Below are 20216 nucleotides of genomic sequence, written 5' to 3'. Positions count from 1 at the left end.
TTTGGAAATACGTTCAACAAATACATTCAATTTATTTCACCACTAACTTTAATTTACATTTCCCATTACATGAACAATATGAAAGTTGCCTACTATATGTTACAATACTGAACTTTTATAAATAACCCCATTTTTCCATCGTCTCGCCAGCCACTGGCTTGCATCCAAGTGTCTTAGCAGAAATGCTGGGAAAAGAAAAGTATTCCGAGGGTATTACTTCTTTGATCAGCTTAAGAGATTTTCCAGTTTATTTATTGCTTTAAACACTGGAAAGGTATATAAAAATGAATTGTTACGAATATGATTCAAACTTTACGTATTGTTATTTTCGGTAGTTATGTTTAGGAAATAGGAGATAATAATATGAGATATTTTTGACTCAAATATAATTTGTACGTTACTAGCTGCTTTTTGGCCTAGCGGTTTCGCTTTGTTTATATTTTTTTATTGAGCTATTGCATAGCTTCTATCGCGGGCCTTGAGCGCGGGGACCGAATCCAGAAATTCCGTAACGAAAAAACCTCACGCTCCCCACTCCGACGGACGCTTTACTGCGGCAGTACCCGAGTGCCACACGTCCTTTATTTATCTTAACAAATTATGGAAATTACGAATAAGAATTACGTTACGTAGTTTTAAAGATAGAAGCGTGCATAGCAGCGTATTTCCAAACTATACATAGCCAGAACGCAACCATAGGAAACTGCTCGTGTATACTTTGTAATGCTGTTTTTAAGTTTGTTATTACAATATATACACGAATTTTGCGTACTGATCGTGTATACTTTGTAACGCGGATGCTTGCTTCTTCGTTCCAAACTATACACGACCAGTACGCAAAATATAACTAAATATACCTACTACACCACTTACGCTTGAGCGAAATAATAAATATATAGGTAATCAAAGACTTGTATAGCTATATCTATGTACTTTTATTCTTCTTGATTATTATTGATTCAGTAAAATATGGAATAAAAATATTATTAGGTAAGCTTAGGAAAATAAATAGGTAACAGATAAGGGTACCTATGGGTTAGGTCAGGTTCGTGTATTTTTTTAACTACATAAAAATAGGTAGGTATACATCTTCTGGACTTATTAGATTCTTACATTTTAGCACTACTGTCAATTGTAAGTCGTGAAGTATAGTCGGGAACGAAGACACAAGTATCCTCGATACAAAAAATATACGATCAGTACGCAACATTACATACACATGCATTGTAATAATAGATTTAATAAAACCGGCCAAGTGCGAGTCGGGCTCGCGCACAAAGGGTTCCGTAGCAGCAAATATAATAAATTACAGTTAAATCAACCTATCTCAAAAACTATAAGAGATACTTTGATCAAACCAAAAATCGTTGAAAGAGTTAATTAGCATGCATCACCTCTATTTTTTTTAGAATTTTATACCCCGTAGTTATAAAAATAGAGGGGGGGGGACATACTTTTTACGACTTTGAGAGCTGATATCTCAAAAACCGTTCACTTTAAGAAAAATGTTTTTTAGAAAACTTTATATCATTTTAAAAGACCTTTCCATTGATACCCCACACGGGTATGTACATCGAAAAAAAAAATTTCATCCCTCAGTTACATGTATGGGGGGCCCCACCCCCAATTCTTTTTTTTACTATTTAGTGTCATATTTTTGTAGCGGTTCATACAACACATATTCCCATCAAATTTCATCACTGTAGTACTTATAGTTTCCGAGTAAATCGGCTGTGACAGACGGACAGACGGACAGACGGACAGACGGACATGACGAAACTATAAGGGTTCCGTTTTTGCCATTTTGGCTACGGAACCCTAAAAACAGCAATACAATAATATAAACGCGAGCAATGGAAAGACGGCGCGCTTACTCCGAAACATACACGATTAGTCCGCATGCGTACTGGCGCTGTATGTTTTGGAGCGCTATTCTTACTTACTTCACTACAAAGTATACGCGAGTATTTGCGTACTACTGTTGTATAGATTGGAAGAACTTTGTAAAAAAGTTATTTCCAAACTATACGTGATTAGTTTCACACCGTTGCGTGCTGGCCTTGTATAGTTTGGAAAGACGCTGCATAGCAACAGACAGACAACGGGCAGCTTATTGTAGTACTATATTGTAGTGATACACACGTATAAAAAAATCTTATAAAGCAGCAATTTTTGTTTCAAACTACGGTCATTTATTGGTCCTTCGAGCCGGATTCTTTGAAACTGAAGCAATTAAAAATTAAAATTTAGTCTCTGTCCTTCATTAATATTGAAATCCTTTAACTTGAGACGGTAGTTGAATCCCGTATCACTTACCCTTGATAATATCCTTTTATCCCACGTGGCTTCAGTGTACAGTTTGAGGTTATGCGGTATATTAGTATGTAATCCATAGGGGTCCACTTACGCCACTAATAATTATTATTAGAGGACATTGTTTTTAATATAAACTTAAGCAGTAAAATTATAAAAGAAACGCCATAACAGGTAAGGATGTTTAAGAAAGAGCAGCTAAAGTAGTAAGGTAATTATTTTGCAACATAAAATTGTATTTTATGATAAACATAATTGATTACGACAACAAGATTTAGCCTCAAAAAAATCGGTAAACATGATATCTTCATTACGCGTTTTTTACAATGGCTTTCTTATTATTAAAATAGAATAATTGAAAAATAACTGACCTAACAACCATTCAGCGCACTTTCCATTCAGATTAAACACTTAATATTCATACAAATCACCTATGAAGTAGAAAATTGAAGCGATTTCAATCAATCCTAAACAAAAAGCTGTTTCAATTAAAAAAATCAATTTCTTTATTCACGTTAGCTCCAGGCGTTCTATTTATCGTATTGAGAACAAGGCTTGCTCTGGATTAGGTATTGTGCAGGAAATGGGATCGAATGCCAATTGCTTGGTTTGATATCACAACCGCATTATTGTTCTTGAAGTATCCCATAATGGGATACGGGTGCGATCGGGCGACAGGCTTTTATTCTGCGCGATTCTTCTTGGAGTGACGTGGCGATGGTAGTTTTAAAATGGCTATCTGCAAAAAGTTTACAAAGTTAAGGTTTTGAGTTTATGGCTTATAGTGTAAGCAATAATATCTTCAAAAAAGTAGGTTTAAGTAGGTAAAGTAGGTTATTTCATATATGTATAGCGACTACATTTCTGCACATATTATCAGCTGTATGTACAACTTAGTTTATAAGTCAATATTGTAATTAAAATAAATTAGACGTTAATATAACACCTTGTCTCGTTGTTTTATTGCCATAACCTTGCCATAACACAAAATCTGTCAAATATGTTATAGATAGTACCTACCCGATGTATATTTTGGTGTGATAGTCAATTGATACTAAAATAGCATCAGTTTCGAAAACAGCTTCATAAAAATAGAATTATGATTACCCATCGGATTATTTTATGTACGTATTTTGTGTCCTTTTTATATAAGAAGACTTAGCTTACTTCAACTATACCCTTGGCTGTTAACGTTTAGAAATTGAGATGAAGATTATGTTTAAACTTTTTATTTTTTGTTACTTTTTCACTCAACGTTTTCAATACTTTATAAAATAAAGTGCAGCTAGGGAAAAACTAAGTAAATTGAGCCTGTTTTTATAACGCTAGAGGTAATATTAAATCTACGTTATTTTATACCGCAAAATAATTACGGATGTTGTTAACTGCACGGCAACTATTGGCTACTATAATAATTCGATGGACATACTCATATGATATTATATATATTATATATTATATATATATATATATGGTATTGATTGTAACATAACAGTTTCTAGGTAATATTATTTTAGACTGTAATTGTTGGTTTAATTGTATCAATTTGTCTATATAGGAACTTGTGCGTTGGCAGCTAATATATAATATTGAAGTAAAGTGAAGGCTTCCCATGTCCTCTAGTGGGGTAAGGGGCAGATGCATTATACATCTGTTTCACTGATCGATTTTCTTTAGGGACAAGTAGGTGATCAGCCTTCTGTGTCCTGCCAGACCGAGACATTTTTTTTCTTCGTCTCCACCGGGAATCGAACCCAGGACCCCTCGGTTCTAAGCTCACGCGTCAACCACTGTACCAAGGAGGCGATATTGAAGTAGGTATGCTTTAATTTTGAGTTACATAATATACATCACTTCTTGAATATGTTTATAATAAGAGCGTTTTAAAATTTAACGATTGATACGTTTTCGATTCAATCCTAATAATGAGATAAACAGAAGTCTTATATGTCTCGAAAGGGTCATAACCACTTGATTAAAACTAATAGATGACATTGCTATGAAATGCCTACCAACTCCACTACTTATTTGAAACTTACAAAGACAAAAGCTACAAAAATGCATCTAAAACAGCGCAAATACAAAACATACCAACATTAACATACAAAGCTGATAGCGAAACACTAATTTTCTTTCTACTGCGCTCATTAAACGAGAAAAAAAGAAAAAACAAAGCACGTCAGAAAATAAATTACAACAGCACAAAGACTGAGCCAATTACGCGGTAAAGGCGAAATTCGATTTCCAACTTCTAATTAACGAACATATGAGCATAATTACGCAAATGTAAGGAATTGCTTATAATATACCCCTTGGCTTTGTTCGCGAAATTAGACGGTATAAACGTCAGCACATTTCGGTTAGAATAATTATTAGGGTTATGTAAAAGCATTGAAAAACATAGATCGATACGAAATGTAGTATCAACAGCTATATTTTTAGATCTCAATAGTAATTATAGGAAACTAGCTTCCGCCCGCGGCTTCGCCCGCGTGGTGTTTTGATAAAAGGTAGCCTATGTTTGTTCTCAGGGTCTAAAGATTGTCTGTGCCAAATTTCATCAAAATCGATACAGACAGACAGAGTTTACTTTCGCATTTATAATATTAGTATGGATAGTAGGGATACCTGGCTTCATACATGTTAACCTGGATAAAAACTAAGACAACAAAGTATCAAAAATTTCACATTAGGTACATTAGAATTGATTTTATCGTTTTCTTATGAAATATAATATTATCAAGTTTAAAATGAAAATAATTTAATATCACATAATTTTTACATCGCATGTTTCTCATTAATTTATATTACTAACATATGTAATCAATCGGCATGAAATAAAATAGATCTAGATTTTAGAATTCAGTCATGTTAAACTAATTTGAAAGTATTATAAGTCTATACCGATTTCGATGAAACTTTGTCAAGTCACCCGCAAAGGTTAGAGTTTGTTCAACCATATATCGAAGAAAATAGTCCCAAAGGTGCAATAACCAGATTGCTCACTTCTAAGGAGTTCAATAGAGTGTAAAAGTTTATGTGACATTTTCGTCATTTCGAAGTTAAAATCTTGTGGATGTTCTGCTGAATTAATTATATGTTAACATGTACGTATCTACAATTTAGAAATAACTATCTAATATTATAGATGCGAAAGTTATTCTGTCTGTCTGTCGATCTATCTGCTTGTCTGGCGGTCTGTCTTTTAGTCAGACTGTCTATTTCTTCTTCAGCCGTTAAACACTGCACTGATTTAGATAAAATTTGGTACGAAGATATTAAGAGACCTGTGAAAGGGCATAGATCACTTAAATCCCTCGGGAACGGCATCTACCCATACCTATTTCCTTCACTACGCGAGCGAAGCAACTGGCGAAAAGTATAATATAAACGTAAAAAATTGAAGAATTGATGTATGTATGCGCTTACTCCAAAAAGAGCTGATCAGATGTGAATGAAACTTATAAAGGTAGGGTCTGAGCATTAGCACATTTTAACACACAACCAAAATGAAGTCTTAGGACTAGCTACAAGTTAGCTAGCTAGTAATTTATATTTGCAAATTAGTTCGTCTAGACGCAATATTGATAGTCAAAGTCAGCAGTCACGCACTAAATTTACTGGGTCTGAGTTGAAAGTAAGATTAAGGGGTCTTTTATAACGCTAACATCAGTTAAATAATGTTTTTAACGATTTTAACATTAAGGAGATATTTAAGTTCAAAGTCTTAACTTTAACTAATTTATAAAATAGTTTCGATTTAAGGTTAAAGTTATAGGTATTATATTTTACGCTTCACAAGGCACTGGCATGTTGACTGGCCATGCAGTTTTCACCTGTTAAAATTTTATTAATATGTATTTGATAAATTTCTACAAAATATAAACACTAAACACAAACACAAATTATTACAAATTTAGCTTTTGAACTCATGAACTGATTACATTAGTATATTATACTAGCACCTTGCCTCGACTTTGCTTGACCAAATTCGAGATTAAAAATACACCTTTACCACTCCAACACAAATCCAGATGTTTCTGAGTTAAGCCGAACCAAACAAAAATACTTTCCTTTTCATAATATTGGAATAGATCAAGGGAAGTCCCATGTTCCCTTGTCGTGAACAAATCGGGAAACCGTTCGATGCAATTTATTTATATTAAAAATGTCATGGCCACGGGATTGCCTCTAGCTACTTCCTTACGGAGTGTGTGTGACATATAATTTACTGTAGGTTATTTTATGTTAATTTAATATGGATTCCAGCCAGCAGTAGGTAGACAGTTGAATATTATGTTTACATTTATACCATAGAAATCTAAATAACAAGACACATAGAAGTGCTATAATGTCATAATTCGTATGAAAACCGCTGTCGCCATAATCAACACATTTAAACCGATAGCTAAACAGTACACACAAGTAAACTATGCCTTTTATTGGACAGCTTGATTTTAGTGAAAACTAACTTAAATATTAAATTAAGCTTTTTAATATGTATCCTAACGCACGAATTTACGGTTTATTTTAGAATAACATCCCTAAGCATATGAGACGCTTTGTTTATTTTGGCTCCAACACGCAAAAATTTTGCTTTTCTACAACAGAGGTTGTCAATTTTCAATAGATATAACTTTGAACATAAACTCATAGAAATAAGGTTGAAATTTGTGTTAAACGTGATAATAAGAATGGTCATCGTCATGTGGCATGGTAACCACCTGAACGGCGACAATGTCACGCGCGCTTACCACTTCTATTGCCTTGTTATTTAGATTTCTATGATTTATACAATACTTTCAAGTAAAACAAAAAACAAAAACAGTCAGTTAACTAGTTTATTTAAGAACTATAAACAGATAAACCTATACCAATAACTTATATAGTTATTACTTCACCGCTTGTTGATGGGAAGAAAAATAAAATTAGATTTAGAAATAGCAGATAAATTATTGAAATAAAAACATATTGCAAAGACATTTTATATTTTAGCGCACATGAAAAACCTTCTAAAAGTAAAAAAAAAAAAACCTAATATCTTGTAAGTATAATTTCGTATTATTTTAGTCAAGATGTTAATATTATGTTTAATATTGTAAATTCTATGCCACTTCTCACATATGCTTATTCGTAACAAAAACTCCGTCTTATTTACAAGACTTCAAACAACCACAAATTTTTCCCAAACCCAGACTAGCTGTTTAATCAGAAACTTTATTCATACATTTCGCGTAACAAAGGACGAAAGTTTCTTCAAGTCATTGTCACATATAGCGAGCTAGTTGGGCTTAGTTTGCGAAACAAGTAAAATTGAAATTCTTGTAGCGTTGAGATATTTATGCTAAGACGGGTTAACGAATGTGTTTATGGTATATATTTTGTTACCAAGATATATAGATTACTTACTAGTTGTGCCTCGCGGTTTTACACGCATTGATCCGCTCCTGTTGGTCATAGCATGGTGATGTAGAGCCTTCCTCGATAAATGGGCTATCGAACACAGAAATAATTTTTCAAATCGGACCGGAGTAGTTCCTTAGATTAGCGCGTTCAAACAAACAAACTCTTCAGCTTTATAATATTAGTATAGATTATTATGTTTTCATTTTATATTTAGTTAGCATTCACGTGCTTTATAAGTGAGATTTTATTTTGAGAATATAAAAATATCGTTCAATCTCGCCGCTTCAATCAATTTTTTCTATCCTTTAAAAATATTCTCATGATGTTTTATGGCTAGTAAGTTTGAATCCGTTGTTTTGCAATTATGTTAAACAATATTTAATACGTAATTTGGTAGAAAAATATATTATGTACATACATAGGTCACATATTATTATATACATAGGACACATAATATTTATATATATAAATTATTAAAATATATATAAAATTATATATATATTTAATTATATATAATATAATAATTATATAATATTAAATTATATATATTTATATATATAAATATGTGTCCTATGTATGTAATAATATGTGACCTATGTATGTAGGTACATAATATATTTTTCTACCAAATTACGTATTAAATATTGTTTAACATAATTGCAAAACAACGGATTCAAACTTACTAGCCATAAAACATCATGAGAATATTTTTAAAGGATAGAAAAAATTGATTGAAGCGGCGAGATTGAACGATATTTTTCTATTCTCAAAATAAAATCTCACTTATAAAGCACGTGAATACTAACTAACTACAGCATTATTGCAGAATCCAAGGTACTTCTACGTCCTCGTTAAATCAAATTAATTTAGCTAGCATTCCTAACTTTGATCATCTCCATCCTTGAAGAGATACATACCTACATATTATGTAATGAAATGTTTCGTTAAATTTGATAACACACAGTTCAACTTAATCACATTATTATATATTATATTATTTCCCTACGCGACTCCACTCGAAATGCGAGTGTGACCCAAATTGTATTCAAGCATACTTGACCGTTTCAAAATTCTGTTTAAAATAATTGTATAAATAGGGATAATGATTACTTTCCGGCTAAACTCAAGATCAAACTGGGATCTGTATTTATTCAACCGTAATGTCCGACTTTCAAACCGCCTGAAAGCTCTTAAGCATTTTGAACATTTTTGTTGTGAAATGGTCAATATTATTTTGCCGTCTTATACTTTGATACTGATGAAATTATAGGGATCAAGGAGAGGAATATTATGCGACCAAATTGTAATGAGCTTCATGTACAGTTTTCTTGGAACTGATATTGAATGCTTCTTGTAATTTGCTTTAACGATTCGACTTGATTCTATTAAATTGAAGACGTTAAATTAAACCACGAGGACTGGGATAATTATTTCGCGTTTTGGTTTTGAATTTTCCTTCCTTATACTTTCTTAATAAAATACGAAGTTTGAACCCCAATAATTAAAAAAATATATAATTTAATAAATTTGATAAATTAAGGGTTTACTAGATTTTGACTTTATTCGTTACATAAAATATAAATCCTTCCTCATTATAATATTTATTAACATCTTGGCGTTGTTTATATTCTAACTACCGGTCCGCCCCGGCTTCGCCCGTGGTACCTACCTACATGTTTACGTTTTTTTTTCATAAGAACCATCCTCGTACTTCAAGGAATAGATTCCGCAGCGCACGCGATGACAGAATTTTTATTACGGAATATTTTACACCTTGGGTTACATTATTGCATTTTTGGTAAGGATCTCTAATTTTTTTGAAAATGCAATATAGCCTATGTTGCTCAGTGAAGATGCAGCTTTCTAATGGTGAAAGAATTTTTGAAATCGGTCCAGTAGTATAAACTACTGAAAATCATACATAAATAATCACAAACCTTTCCTCTTTATAATATTAGTATTGATTATCGGTAAACTAATTAAATTTGTATTTCTTTCTTTCAAGATACGAATCTTCATTGCGCCAGAAGAATGAGTAAAGGGCAGTAGAGATGGCGGTGGGTCTGCTGTTTGGAGCGTTAGGCGCCCTTGCTCTGGTCACAAGGACTGGTAAGTTGATTTAATTTACTATCGTCCATATAAACGTATAAACAACAATTAATTAAACAAAACTTATGGTGCATTTACATACATCAAACGAAAATAGATCTAGAGCAAGAGTATTCTTTCGTGATCTTTTAGTGTAAATGAAAACTCGTATTCAGTGTCGTTCAGTATTAGAATTTTTTCGAACGCACGAAAGAATGCTCTATGCCTGTTTACTCTAAAATAATTATTTAACATATTAGGATTAAGAATGAGCATTCGCTCGTTTGATGAAAATGCACCGTTAGAAAAATATCGATATTATTTATTGACAGATTCACGCTCAAAATTGTCCGTCGCAAAAGTCTGCCTGCATCTCCATTAGGCAGACTTTAGTGGATAGCAATTTTCCAAATAATCATGTAATCCAGGAACATTAGTTTTAATATTCATAACACACAAATACTCGAACATTTATCTTTAATTTCCGCATTCACAAAAGCATTCAAAGTCACGCAACCATTATGAATTTTTCCATCTAACGTCGAAATTTTGGAAGTCATTCTATATAATGGAAGGTCTTGATTAAAGTGGTCACGATGTAATCCAGCTCGGATTTAACTGATCCCAGATTTCGTATAAAGTTGTTTTTAAATCTCTGCATTATTTTAAATTCAGATAAGTCCGAGTTTGTCGTAATGGTGCGATTCACTTGTATTAAGTTTTCTGTTTTGATGTCGCTCTTTATGGCTTTTCGCTTCGCTTCGCTAGAACGCCTTTACGAGTGTAGAAAAAAAGATATTGGACAGACGAACTGACTGTATATAAATATAAATAAATAAATATTATAGGACATTATTACACAAATCGACCTAGTCCCACAGTAAGCTCAATTAAGGCTTGTGTTGTGGGTACTAGGCGACGATAAATATAATATTTAATAAATACATATAAAGATAATAACACCCAGACCCAAGAACAAATAATTGAGTTCATCACACAAATATTTGCCCTGACCGGGGATCGAACCCGGGACCGTCGGCTCAGTAGGCAGTTACTTTACCACTGCGCCAACCGCGTCGTCGAATATATAAATGGTCGTATATATAAATGGTCTATATGCTTGCCCAATTCTCACTGCGTTATTCACATCTCATGGCGTTTATTGTCACGTTTTTAAAACCATAACTTTTTAAACTGAAACAGGCCCGAAATACGAACTGAATTTTACAGAAAAATGTAGGAAACGTAGTTCAATATAACTTTTTTATTTGAAAAATTGTTCTGTTAAGGTCCAATTACAGTGAAATAATACAAATAATATACCATCTTATTCAAGAATTATATTCTGTACAAAAAAAAAACAAAATCCAACAAAATAGTCGTCTCTATAATTTCTACAAATACTAAAGTTTTTGTTACGAACTAATGCTATGTACAGACAACTCTTAACTCTGTTATTATACTACTTAAGTTAATGTTTGCATTACGTTTCAAACAGTGTGGAATCTCTTTGAGTTGTATCAAGGGATGTACATTGTACAATCTCTAGAGATAACAAAAATATCTGAGGTAGATTTTTCTAGATTTTTACCTCATTAATTAAACGAAAACATTGTGTACATAAACATATTATAGTAATAGAGATATATTTTTGTATTTTATGTAATCTAAATGCGTTGTCATATTTTTTTATTTGTTTATTTTATTATAATGAAGTCCTATGTGATTTATGAATGTATGAAGCAGTCAAGAAGCAGTTACATTTTTTTTTCCTAAATCTTAGTTGTTGTAAACTTTAATTATTATAGTCTTAATATGTATAATTAAGGATGCTTAAATAATTCAAAAATGTTAAGTACATGTTTTGGCTCACAATATAAAATTTTATCAATGACAACATAAAAATATGTGTGTAATTCGTCTTGGAATTACCAATTAATTAATAATATTACCTGATCTGTGACAATTGTATCAAATTGAATAAGATTTTATTTTTATAAAATACAAAATTTGAAAATCAGAAAATTGACTGGGCGCGGTTTTTATTTCTTCGCATCGTGTTAATTGTAATCTCTTACGTTATTTCACTAAAATAAAACGAATACTCTGCTATATTATAGGGGTTTATCATCGAGCTGAACGTAAAACAATGGCGATTTCTGCTTTAAACAATTCTGAAAAACGTACAATATAACAAAGCCCCAATTACGTATTCTGTTTAACTTTTGATTGAACTAAACACAGTATGTTAATAAATTAATATTCGCTTCGACATCAAAGCGTAATGGATTGTTAACAATTTGTTATAATTAATTATATGTACTATCTACTATATACTGTATAATTTATACGTATTTATATATGTATTTTAGCTGGAAAAAAATTGAGTTTATTAAGGCCTCTGTGATAAAACCTTCGTCTCGAATCATTCAACCTTTAAAAAAAGGCGTTAAAATCCGATAAAATCCGTTCGTAAATGTCAATTATGTTTTTTGTGGAAATATTTATATGGTACGTACAAACGGGTTAAGGAATATTATATACTAGCTGCGCTCCGCGGTTTCACCCGCGTGGCTCCACTCTTGTTGGTCTAGTGTGATGATATATAGCCTTCCTCGATGAATGGGCTAACACCGAAATAATTTTTCAAATCGGACCAGTAGTTCCTGATATAAGCGCGTTCAAACAAACTCTTCAGCTTTACAATATTAGATATATTGAATATAGATATACTAAATGAAAAAAATCTTTAAGTTGAACATAATATAACCTATAGTTAAACAAGAGACTCCTTTATGATTATCGATTACAACATAAACATTTGAAATTTGATCGATTTCATTCTTGTATTACTGATAGAGTTTTCATTTAAAACATGTAATAATATTCTGGATATACTGTTTCTATAATGAGAAAGAGTTTTTACTTCGCATGGAATAAATTGGATTTTAATTGCCACGTCTCTGGTTAGAAAAACAGAGACGATAATGGAATTAATTACATACGGTAGTTTTCATTATGCTCTCAAAGAGATTGCATGCATTTCTCCTTTATTATAATAGTATTTTTTACAAATAGGTATATGGATATTAAAGACTTGATAAAGTTTATTATAACATACTATAACATGTCGTGAGATTCTTAAAGTATAGTACCTATCTTAAAATTGTTAATAGAGATTGAATTTTTGGTATTGTTTCTTTGTTACGATTGATCTTAAAAACTATTGAACCGAATGTACAAAAATGTTCAATTTGAGAGCTTCATATTTTCCAAGTAACACCAGGCTTATTTTTTTATTACCTACTGAGTATGATAATTTTATGACGATGATGATGCCAGGATTATAAATAGTTTTTCCTGTATCTAATTTCTAGTACTAAAAATCATGTGTTTTTGACTAAAATGTTACTTTAAAAGCTCCCAAAATTACAGACATTTTCAAATGTCCACAGGTTGTACAGACAACACGAATGGCCTGACCGACATGCAGGATGGGTACAGCGACGTAGAGCTCGGGCTGGCGCAGAGAGGTCCCTACTTCGATGTGGCGTACTCTAAAAATGTCACTGCCTTAGTGGGGAAGACAGCACAACTTAATTGTAGGGTCCATAATCTTGGGAACAGAACGGTATGTGGTATAAATTGAACACACTAAATATAAATAGAACTACAAATTGACAAGAAAAAAAGTAATTCTCAAAGTATTTTTATCAAACTTCTGAAATAAAACTAAATGGTTCAATTATTACTTATTGTTCTTAGGTAATCGAACGCTTTCATTGTTTACAATATGGAGTAGGGCAACGTGTTTATTTTTGCATTCAATTCCTGTATAAATGCTAAATTAATTGTTTTATGTTTGTCTGTTTTAAAACACACTATCATATAAATAGACTTAATAAATACTGATTGAGTTTTACCTTACCTGAAAGTCGTACCATACTGTTACTATACATTTGAACAATATCTATTGTTATAAATAGTATGTGCAAGGACACATAAGCCTATGTTGCCTTCCGCAAAAAACGGGGTAGCTGTAATGCAGTTGAACAAAATGTATTTAAAACAAAACAAAAAAGACGTGTGGCACTCGGGGACTGCCGCGGTAAAGATATTGCATAGCATGCCTTCAAGCCACACCTCCGAGCCCGTCGGAGTGGGGAGCGTGAGGTTTTTTCGTTACGGAATTTCTCGATTCGGTCCCCGCGCTCAAGGCCCGCGATAGAAGCTATGCAATAGCTTAAAAATCCATTAGTATGTATCTAATGATAATATACTTCTAGGTATCATGGATAAGGCACCGTGACATCCACCTCCTAACATCTGGGCGGATGACGTACACCTCCGACCAGAGGTTCATCAGTGTTCACAACCCTCACACTGAGGACTGGATACTGAAAGTGAGTACACTAGCTATGGTTTTATTTTTGACGTGACAACGTCTTATAATTCGATAGAGCCGGCTGCACGCACGAAAAAACATGACTCATGCGGCGTTACCTCGCTCTGAGGCGTTTCATGTAAGGCTTGAAGTGCGAGCGAGAGCGCGGAACGAGCGACAAAGAAGCATAATCGGACGTTGTCACGTTCAACTATCGTCAGTAAACCGACTTTACAGACAACCAATTTTTTTGTAAATGAGGAAAGAAAAAATATTACATCCATCCAAAATTATCCAAATTTACATTGTACAGAAATGGATTAATGGGATAATAGTTAATAATCTAAAAATATGCGTATTTAATATTAATACAATCAGTTTTTAAATTCATCATTTCATTAATTTGAAGGAAGTTGGATAATAATTATAATTGGTTTTCCTTTTTAAGTTTAGGGTAGGTAATTGTCTTTTATATAAAAATTAAATCTACAAATTACCAATAATAGTCATGAACCTACCACCGATTCGGAATGAAGTTTCTGTCGCCAAGAATCGACCAGAAACTAGATAAATACTGTTTATTACACTGTTGTTAACTTATTGTATTCGCTATTATAGTTGTAAACATTACACTCACAACTTTTCTGAACCCAAATATTGAATAATTAAATAAAATATTGAATCCATACTAATATTATAAATGCGAAAGTAACTCTGTCTGTCTGTCTGTTACTCAATCACGCCTAAACTACTGAACCAATTTTCATGAAATTTGGTATGGAGATATTTTGATACCCGAGAAAGGACATAGGCTACTTTTTATCCCGGGAAAATGACGCCATCCCGGAAATCCCACGGAAACGGGATTTATGCGGGTTTTTCTTTAACTGCGCGGGCGAAGCCGCGGGCGGAAACCTAGTAATTTATAAACCGAATTATGTCATAAAGTAATTCACGTGGAAACGTTTTTATCTTTAATTTAGATGATAATGTACTTTCATTTTAATAATTCAGTTGACAATACCCTGGAGACAGATTGGTTCATGAATAAAAATCGGATGCCTTATTCAAAAATAGAATATTAAATTGATCCAAACTCAATAAATTATATCAATCCACTTATATCCCTTACATGACCGCCTCCTTGGTACAGTGGTTGACGCATGAGCGTAGAATCGAGGGGTCCTGGGTTCGATTCTCGGTGGAGACGAAGAAAAAAAAAGTGTCTCGGTCTGGCAGGACACAGAAGGCTGATCACCTACTTGTCCCTAAAGAAAATCGATCAGTGAAACAGATGTATGGATGCATCTGCCCTTTACCCCACTTGGGGACACGGGACTTCACTTATCCCTTACATAATATTTTATTAAACAGTAAAATGAACATTATTGTTAGAAAACTTAGTAATGAAACTAATAATATTCATTTGATTGATACCCAATTTTTTAAGGACGACGCTATTATGTATAATAAAATATCTCTCTGACGTAAAATATGATGAATATCATCTCATTTATAACAATTATTACAAAACAAATTATTGAAGTGAAACTTCTTTAGGCGCGTTGAGAAATTTTCAAGGTAGCTTCATGGCAATACCGTCACGTCATTGAGTAAGGCGATGATTTTGGTATCTTTGAATCTTGCTAAAGAAGTTTCATTTCTGACGCGTAGGCTCAGCACACACGCTCATTTTTTACATGAAATATACAAAATGAAGTTTATGGTTAATTAAAAATTATTTCCACAGGTAAGATTCCCACAAAGAAGAGATTCTGGGATCTACGAGTGCCAAGTGGGCACCACTCCTCCTATTGGTCATCGGATGTACCTCTCTGTTGTGGGTTAGTACCTAATATATTATCAGCAATTGTAAACATTAAATTAACTATAATATTATAGTGACTTACTTGACTGACCGGTTGGCGTTGGTAGTGACCCTGCCTTTCAAGGCAGAGGTCGTGGGTTCGATTCCCATCCGGGGCAAATATTTGTGTGATGAACATAGATGTTTGCTCTGTGTCTGAGTGTTGATTATCTATATAAGTGTTTATTTATAATTATATATGTATGTTTATCAGCCATCTAAGTAGTTTCCATAACACAAGCGAAAGCTTAGTATGGGCTCAGATAGTGAAAATCGTCCTGAAATATTTTATTTATATATATACAGGGTGTCCCACTATTGGTATACTAAGCGCGAAGGGACTTGTAGTTTTGAATACACTGATCACGTAAAAAATACTTAAACAACAAAATTACATCAAAAAATTTTTGCTAAATTTTTCCTGAAAATCCATGTTTTCTTCTCTAGCTTCGCGCTGTCGGCATATACCGACAGCGCGAAGCTATATATTTTACATACTCAGCGTATGCAAAACTATAACCTCCTTTGAGCTTAGTATACCAACAGTGGGTAATTATATTTATTTTTATTTATTTATTTATAGTAATCCCCAATATTAACACGCTGGCAGTTCCAAACAAGATAATGTTCGAGCAATTTCGTTCACTCTTGAATGTTTTTTCTTATCTCTTTATACTACTTTAAAACTGTTCATAAGTTTAATCATACAATACTGTATCCAGTAGGTATGAAGAAAAATAGACGTGTTATCTTACAAACTCTCCTGTAGTAATGTACAACACTCTGCAAACACTATTGGTTGATTTTTTAAATCAACATAATTTAATTAACATTGCTAAAAATATATTAAAAATTGATGCTTCATAAAAATCCACTTTCAGTATGAGTATTGAAATTATTCAACTGACGTGAACTTAAATAATTTTTTATTGCATTACACTTCAAATACCGACCATTCCATGCAAGCAAAGGAACTTACATGTCTTTTAACCAAGCCAATATCCACAGAGCCACTCACAACCATCCTCGGAGGACCAGAGCTGTTCATAAACACAGAAAGCACGATCAACCTGACCTGTGTGGTGCAGCACTCGCCGGAACCGCCACCAGCAATACGGTGGACGCATAATGATGAGGTAAGTGTATTGACACCTCGATCTGAAATTTTTTCGCTACAGATTATATGCAACTTTCCAAGCATCATTCAAGGGGGCCTTAACGACCGGCCAGATGGAGGAATTCCACCTTCCTTCCTTCACAGTGGTGACCCCTGACAGTTCACAAATCATTTTGTCCATCCATGATGTCCAAAGAAACAGTAGGTACTTACTGAAATATTATGGTAGAAATGTGAGAAAATAAAATGTACTATATTATGGTCGAAATGATCGACAACACGAGTAACGTCTGTTATCTATACATGAAAAAAATAATAAAATGAATCCAAAATATAGTGTGATATTATGATCTAACTAAAGATTTACAGTAATAAATAAGTGACCATGTAATGTAATATGTACAAAGCTAGTAAAGATTCGACGTAAAGATATGTTAATTAAAAACTGCTAAGTTGCTTTATCTCTATATATTTTTTTATTGTTACTTTTTGCCACTAATCAACTCGGTACCTAAAACATAATATAATGCGTATAATATTTCTCTTAGTAAGGTAACATCTAATATCAAGAATGTAGGTAGTTATAGCTTATATTATACATTGTTTGTATGTAAGCCAAAAGATGCCCAAGCCTTTCCATTTTCCTTTGTGCTATGATCCCTATCGTACCTTCGAAGCATTTGTATCAATAAATTTTGGCGCGTATCCGCTCTTATGATGTATCTCGATATCCGGGTTATTGGAAAATAGTACTTTATTTATGTATGAACAAAAATAAAAAAGACTGGGAAGAAATTATCTTGTAAACATGTTAATTTATTTGGTTTACATAATATTTGCTTGTGGATGAGGTTTCTAAAAACGAGGTGTACATTCTAACATCAATATCACAGACAGCTAAATACCACTAGTAGATACAATTACTCTTTAACCTACAAAAATTAAAGTCAGTCGTAAATAAAGACTTGTCTTTTCTTCCAATGTGCATGATTTATTTCAAACAACTTCCGCGTAAATATACTTCTGGAAGTCGATAAGATATACATCCCCAAAATTACGCAATCAGAGCTCGAGAACCTTCGGCAAGCTTCCCCGTTTTTATTTACCCCCTTGAAACGGTGCCAAAACGACCTCACTGGTCTGCCAGGAAATAAAATTGATGCCTCCACCATTGTTCAACTGATGGCCCAGTTTTAAAGTCGCCGTGTGATATTGACATACCTAAACATGTCTGGGTGATAGAGGCCGCATTTGAGGCAAATGTTTGTGACATCTGTGGTAATGATGGACATGATTTTGTGTGAGTTGATGTGACATCACTCACATTTGATTCAACTTTGAAATTCATATCAAATAAGGCTACCTTTGTGTGTCTAGATGAGAAACCTGATTAAAATAATATTTCCCAGCAGTTTTCTTTACTGGCAAGTTTTATACACGGTTCTGCATATCGTAATATCACATTGCCATTATCTTTTTTATGTCGCAGTCAAAAATATAGTCTCAATCTCGCCATGTAATCTCTTTGCTGTTCTCCAGAATTTTTCCAGAATATTCGAGAACTTAAGCTTTCCCTGGCGTTTCAATAAAGATTTTACGAGTTATCTGAATTCTGTACAAATGTCTGCTTTTAAACATTCCCAGAATAAAATTATGTGAAATATTTTACAAGAAGTAACAACATAATATTTATGGCAACGTTTGATGGTGGAATAAATTTGTTATTATTCTTAGAAGGAAGATTTAACTATGTTGAAATCATAAAAATTATTTACGTGAAAATATTTTCCATTAAGTACAATAATTCCCTATCTGTTCTATAATAACCCGTTCTATTCATTACGCTCTGTGTTGTCTTCTTATATGTATTTTAGAGGAATGAGAATTGTTACAGTCAGAATGTAGGATTCAACCAATATATTTTAGTTTTTAGAACTTCGTTAATCTTAAATCTTAATTCCAATTTTTATCTTAATTAAATTATCCTTACATTACCAACCATTCTTAAGGCATCATTAACCAAACATGAATCATCGTTTTTATATCAGGTTCGTTGTTATTAATCATCGTTGTTAAGTACATCAACATTAAGGGGCCCTGCTCCGAAATGTATGTTTCTAAATCATGGTTTTTGGATAGAAATCATCATATTTAAAATCCTAAAAAAATATATAGCACAGATAAACGTTTGATCTAGTGACTTTTTTGGATAAAAACACAATATTAAACATTTGACTCGATCAAAAAAAAATCAGAAGTAACATCGATTTTAAAAGCATAATCAGTTTTATGAGAATTAGGGGAACGCTATGTTTATGAAAATTTGACATTTCATTTACTAATCAGGTTTTACAGGGAAGTTTTTGGATAGATTTTTAATTTAGCCCTTATTTTTTTCTATATAAAATATAATACGTAAAATGCGACTCGCGCGCACCACGTCAGTGCAGCCAGAGTCCAGCCGGACGTTATCGAGGGAGGACCTGTGCTAGTTTTGCTCCCGACCACGTTGCAGTCGCCGTTCGTGTATTAGAACCGAGCGGCGAGTAAAACGGCGAGCATGTCACGGTATAAATAAATCAGTAGTTTGATTTTGTTAGTTATCCTAGGATTATTGTTGTAAATATAAATTAACTTCTTATTCTATACTATTAAACGAACAATATTTGCATATTAATATATTTGTTTGTAAATACAGTGTGGAAATTTTCGATGGGCCCTGGGTGAAAGTACTAGAAATACTGGAGATAGCAAATTTCCTTTATTTTTAAAAGAAATAGAACTGCATTCAAAGATTTTCAAAAATTTAGAATACACTAACTTACTTATTACATACTTATATTCAATTATTATTTTGCCTTTTTTATTTGTTTTACTTTAAATTATTATTACCAATATTTTCAGAAGAAAATAAATTAATGTATCCAGAACGAGAGTTTCATTTTAAACTTTAAATGTATGTATAAAATAGACCAAAAAATTTTTACGAGAAATTAACAATAAATTATCTTTTATATTGTTTCTATCGATTTGAATAATAA

At 32.7% G+C, this 20216-nt stretch overlaps 1 protein-coding gene across 2 annotated transcripts in view; it reads left to right on the top strand.

Annotated features, from left to right (window-relative positions):
• Positions 1-20216, top strand: part of LOC149901553 (zwei Ig domain protein zig-8-like) — a 165677-nt gene that overhangs the window by 133525 nt on the left and 11936 nt on the right. For both annotated transcript variants that reach the window (XM_090111205.1, XM_090111204.1), the window contains exons 3-7: positions 9725-9828; positions 13263-13438; positions 14094-14210; positions 15942-16035; positions 17067-17194. In XM_090111205.1, the coding sequence (XP_089967331.1) occupies positions 9771-9828; positions 13263-13438; positions 14094-14210; positions 15942-16035; positions 17067-17194 (573 nt within the window). In that variant the 5' untranslated portion in view covers positions 9725-9770. The remainder of the gene's footprint in view (positions 1-9724; positions 9829-13262; positions 13439-14093; positions 14211-15941; positions 16036-17066; positions 17195-20216) is intronic.

The sequence above is a fragment of the Colias eurytheme genome, chromosome 16 (assembly GCF_061535395.1).
Source record: "Colias eurytheme isolate Ceu_HAF_F1 chromosome 16, ilColEury1 Martin Lab GWU primary, whole genome shotgun sequence".
Classification (NCBI taxonomy): Eukaryota; Metazoa; Arthropoda; class Insecta; order Lepidoptera; family Pieridae; genus Colias; species Colias eurytheme.
Note: the sequence above shows the minus strand (reverse complement) of the source record. Positions and strands in the feature narration are given on the sequence as shown.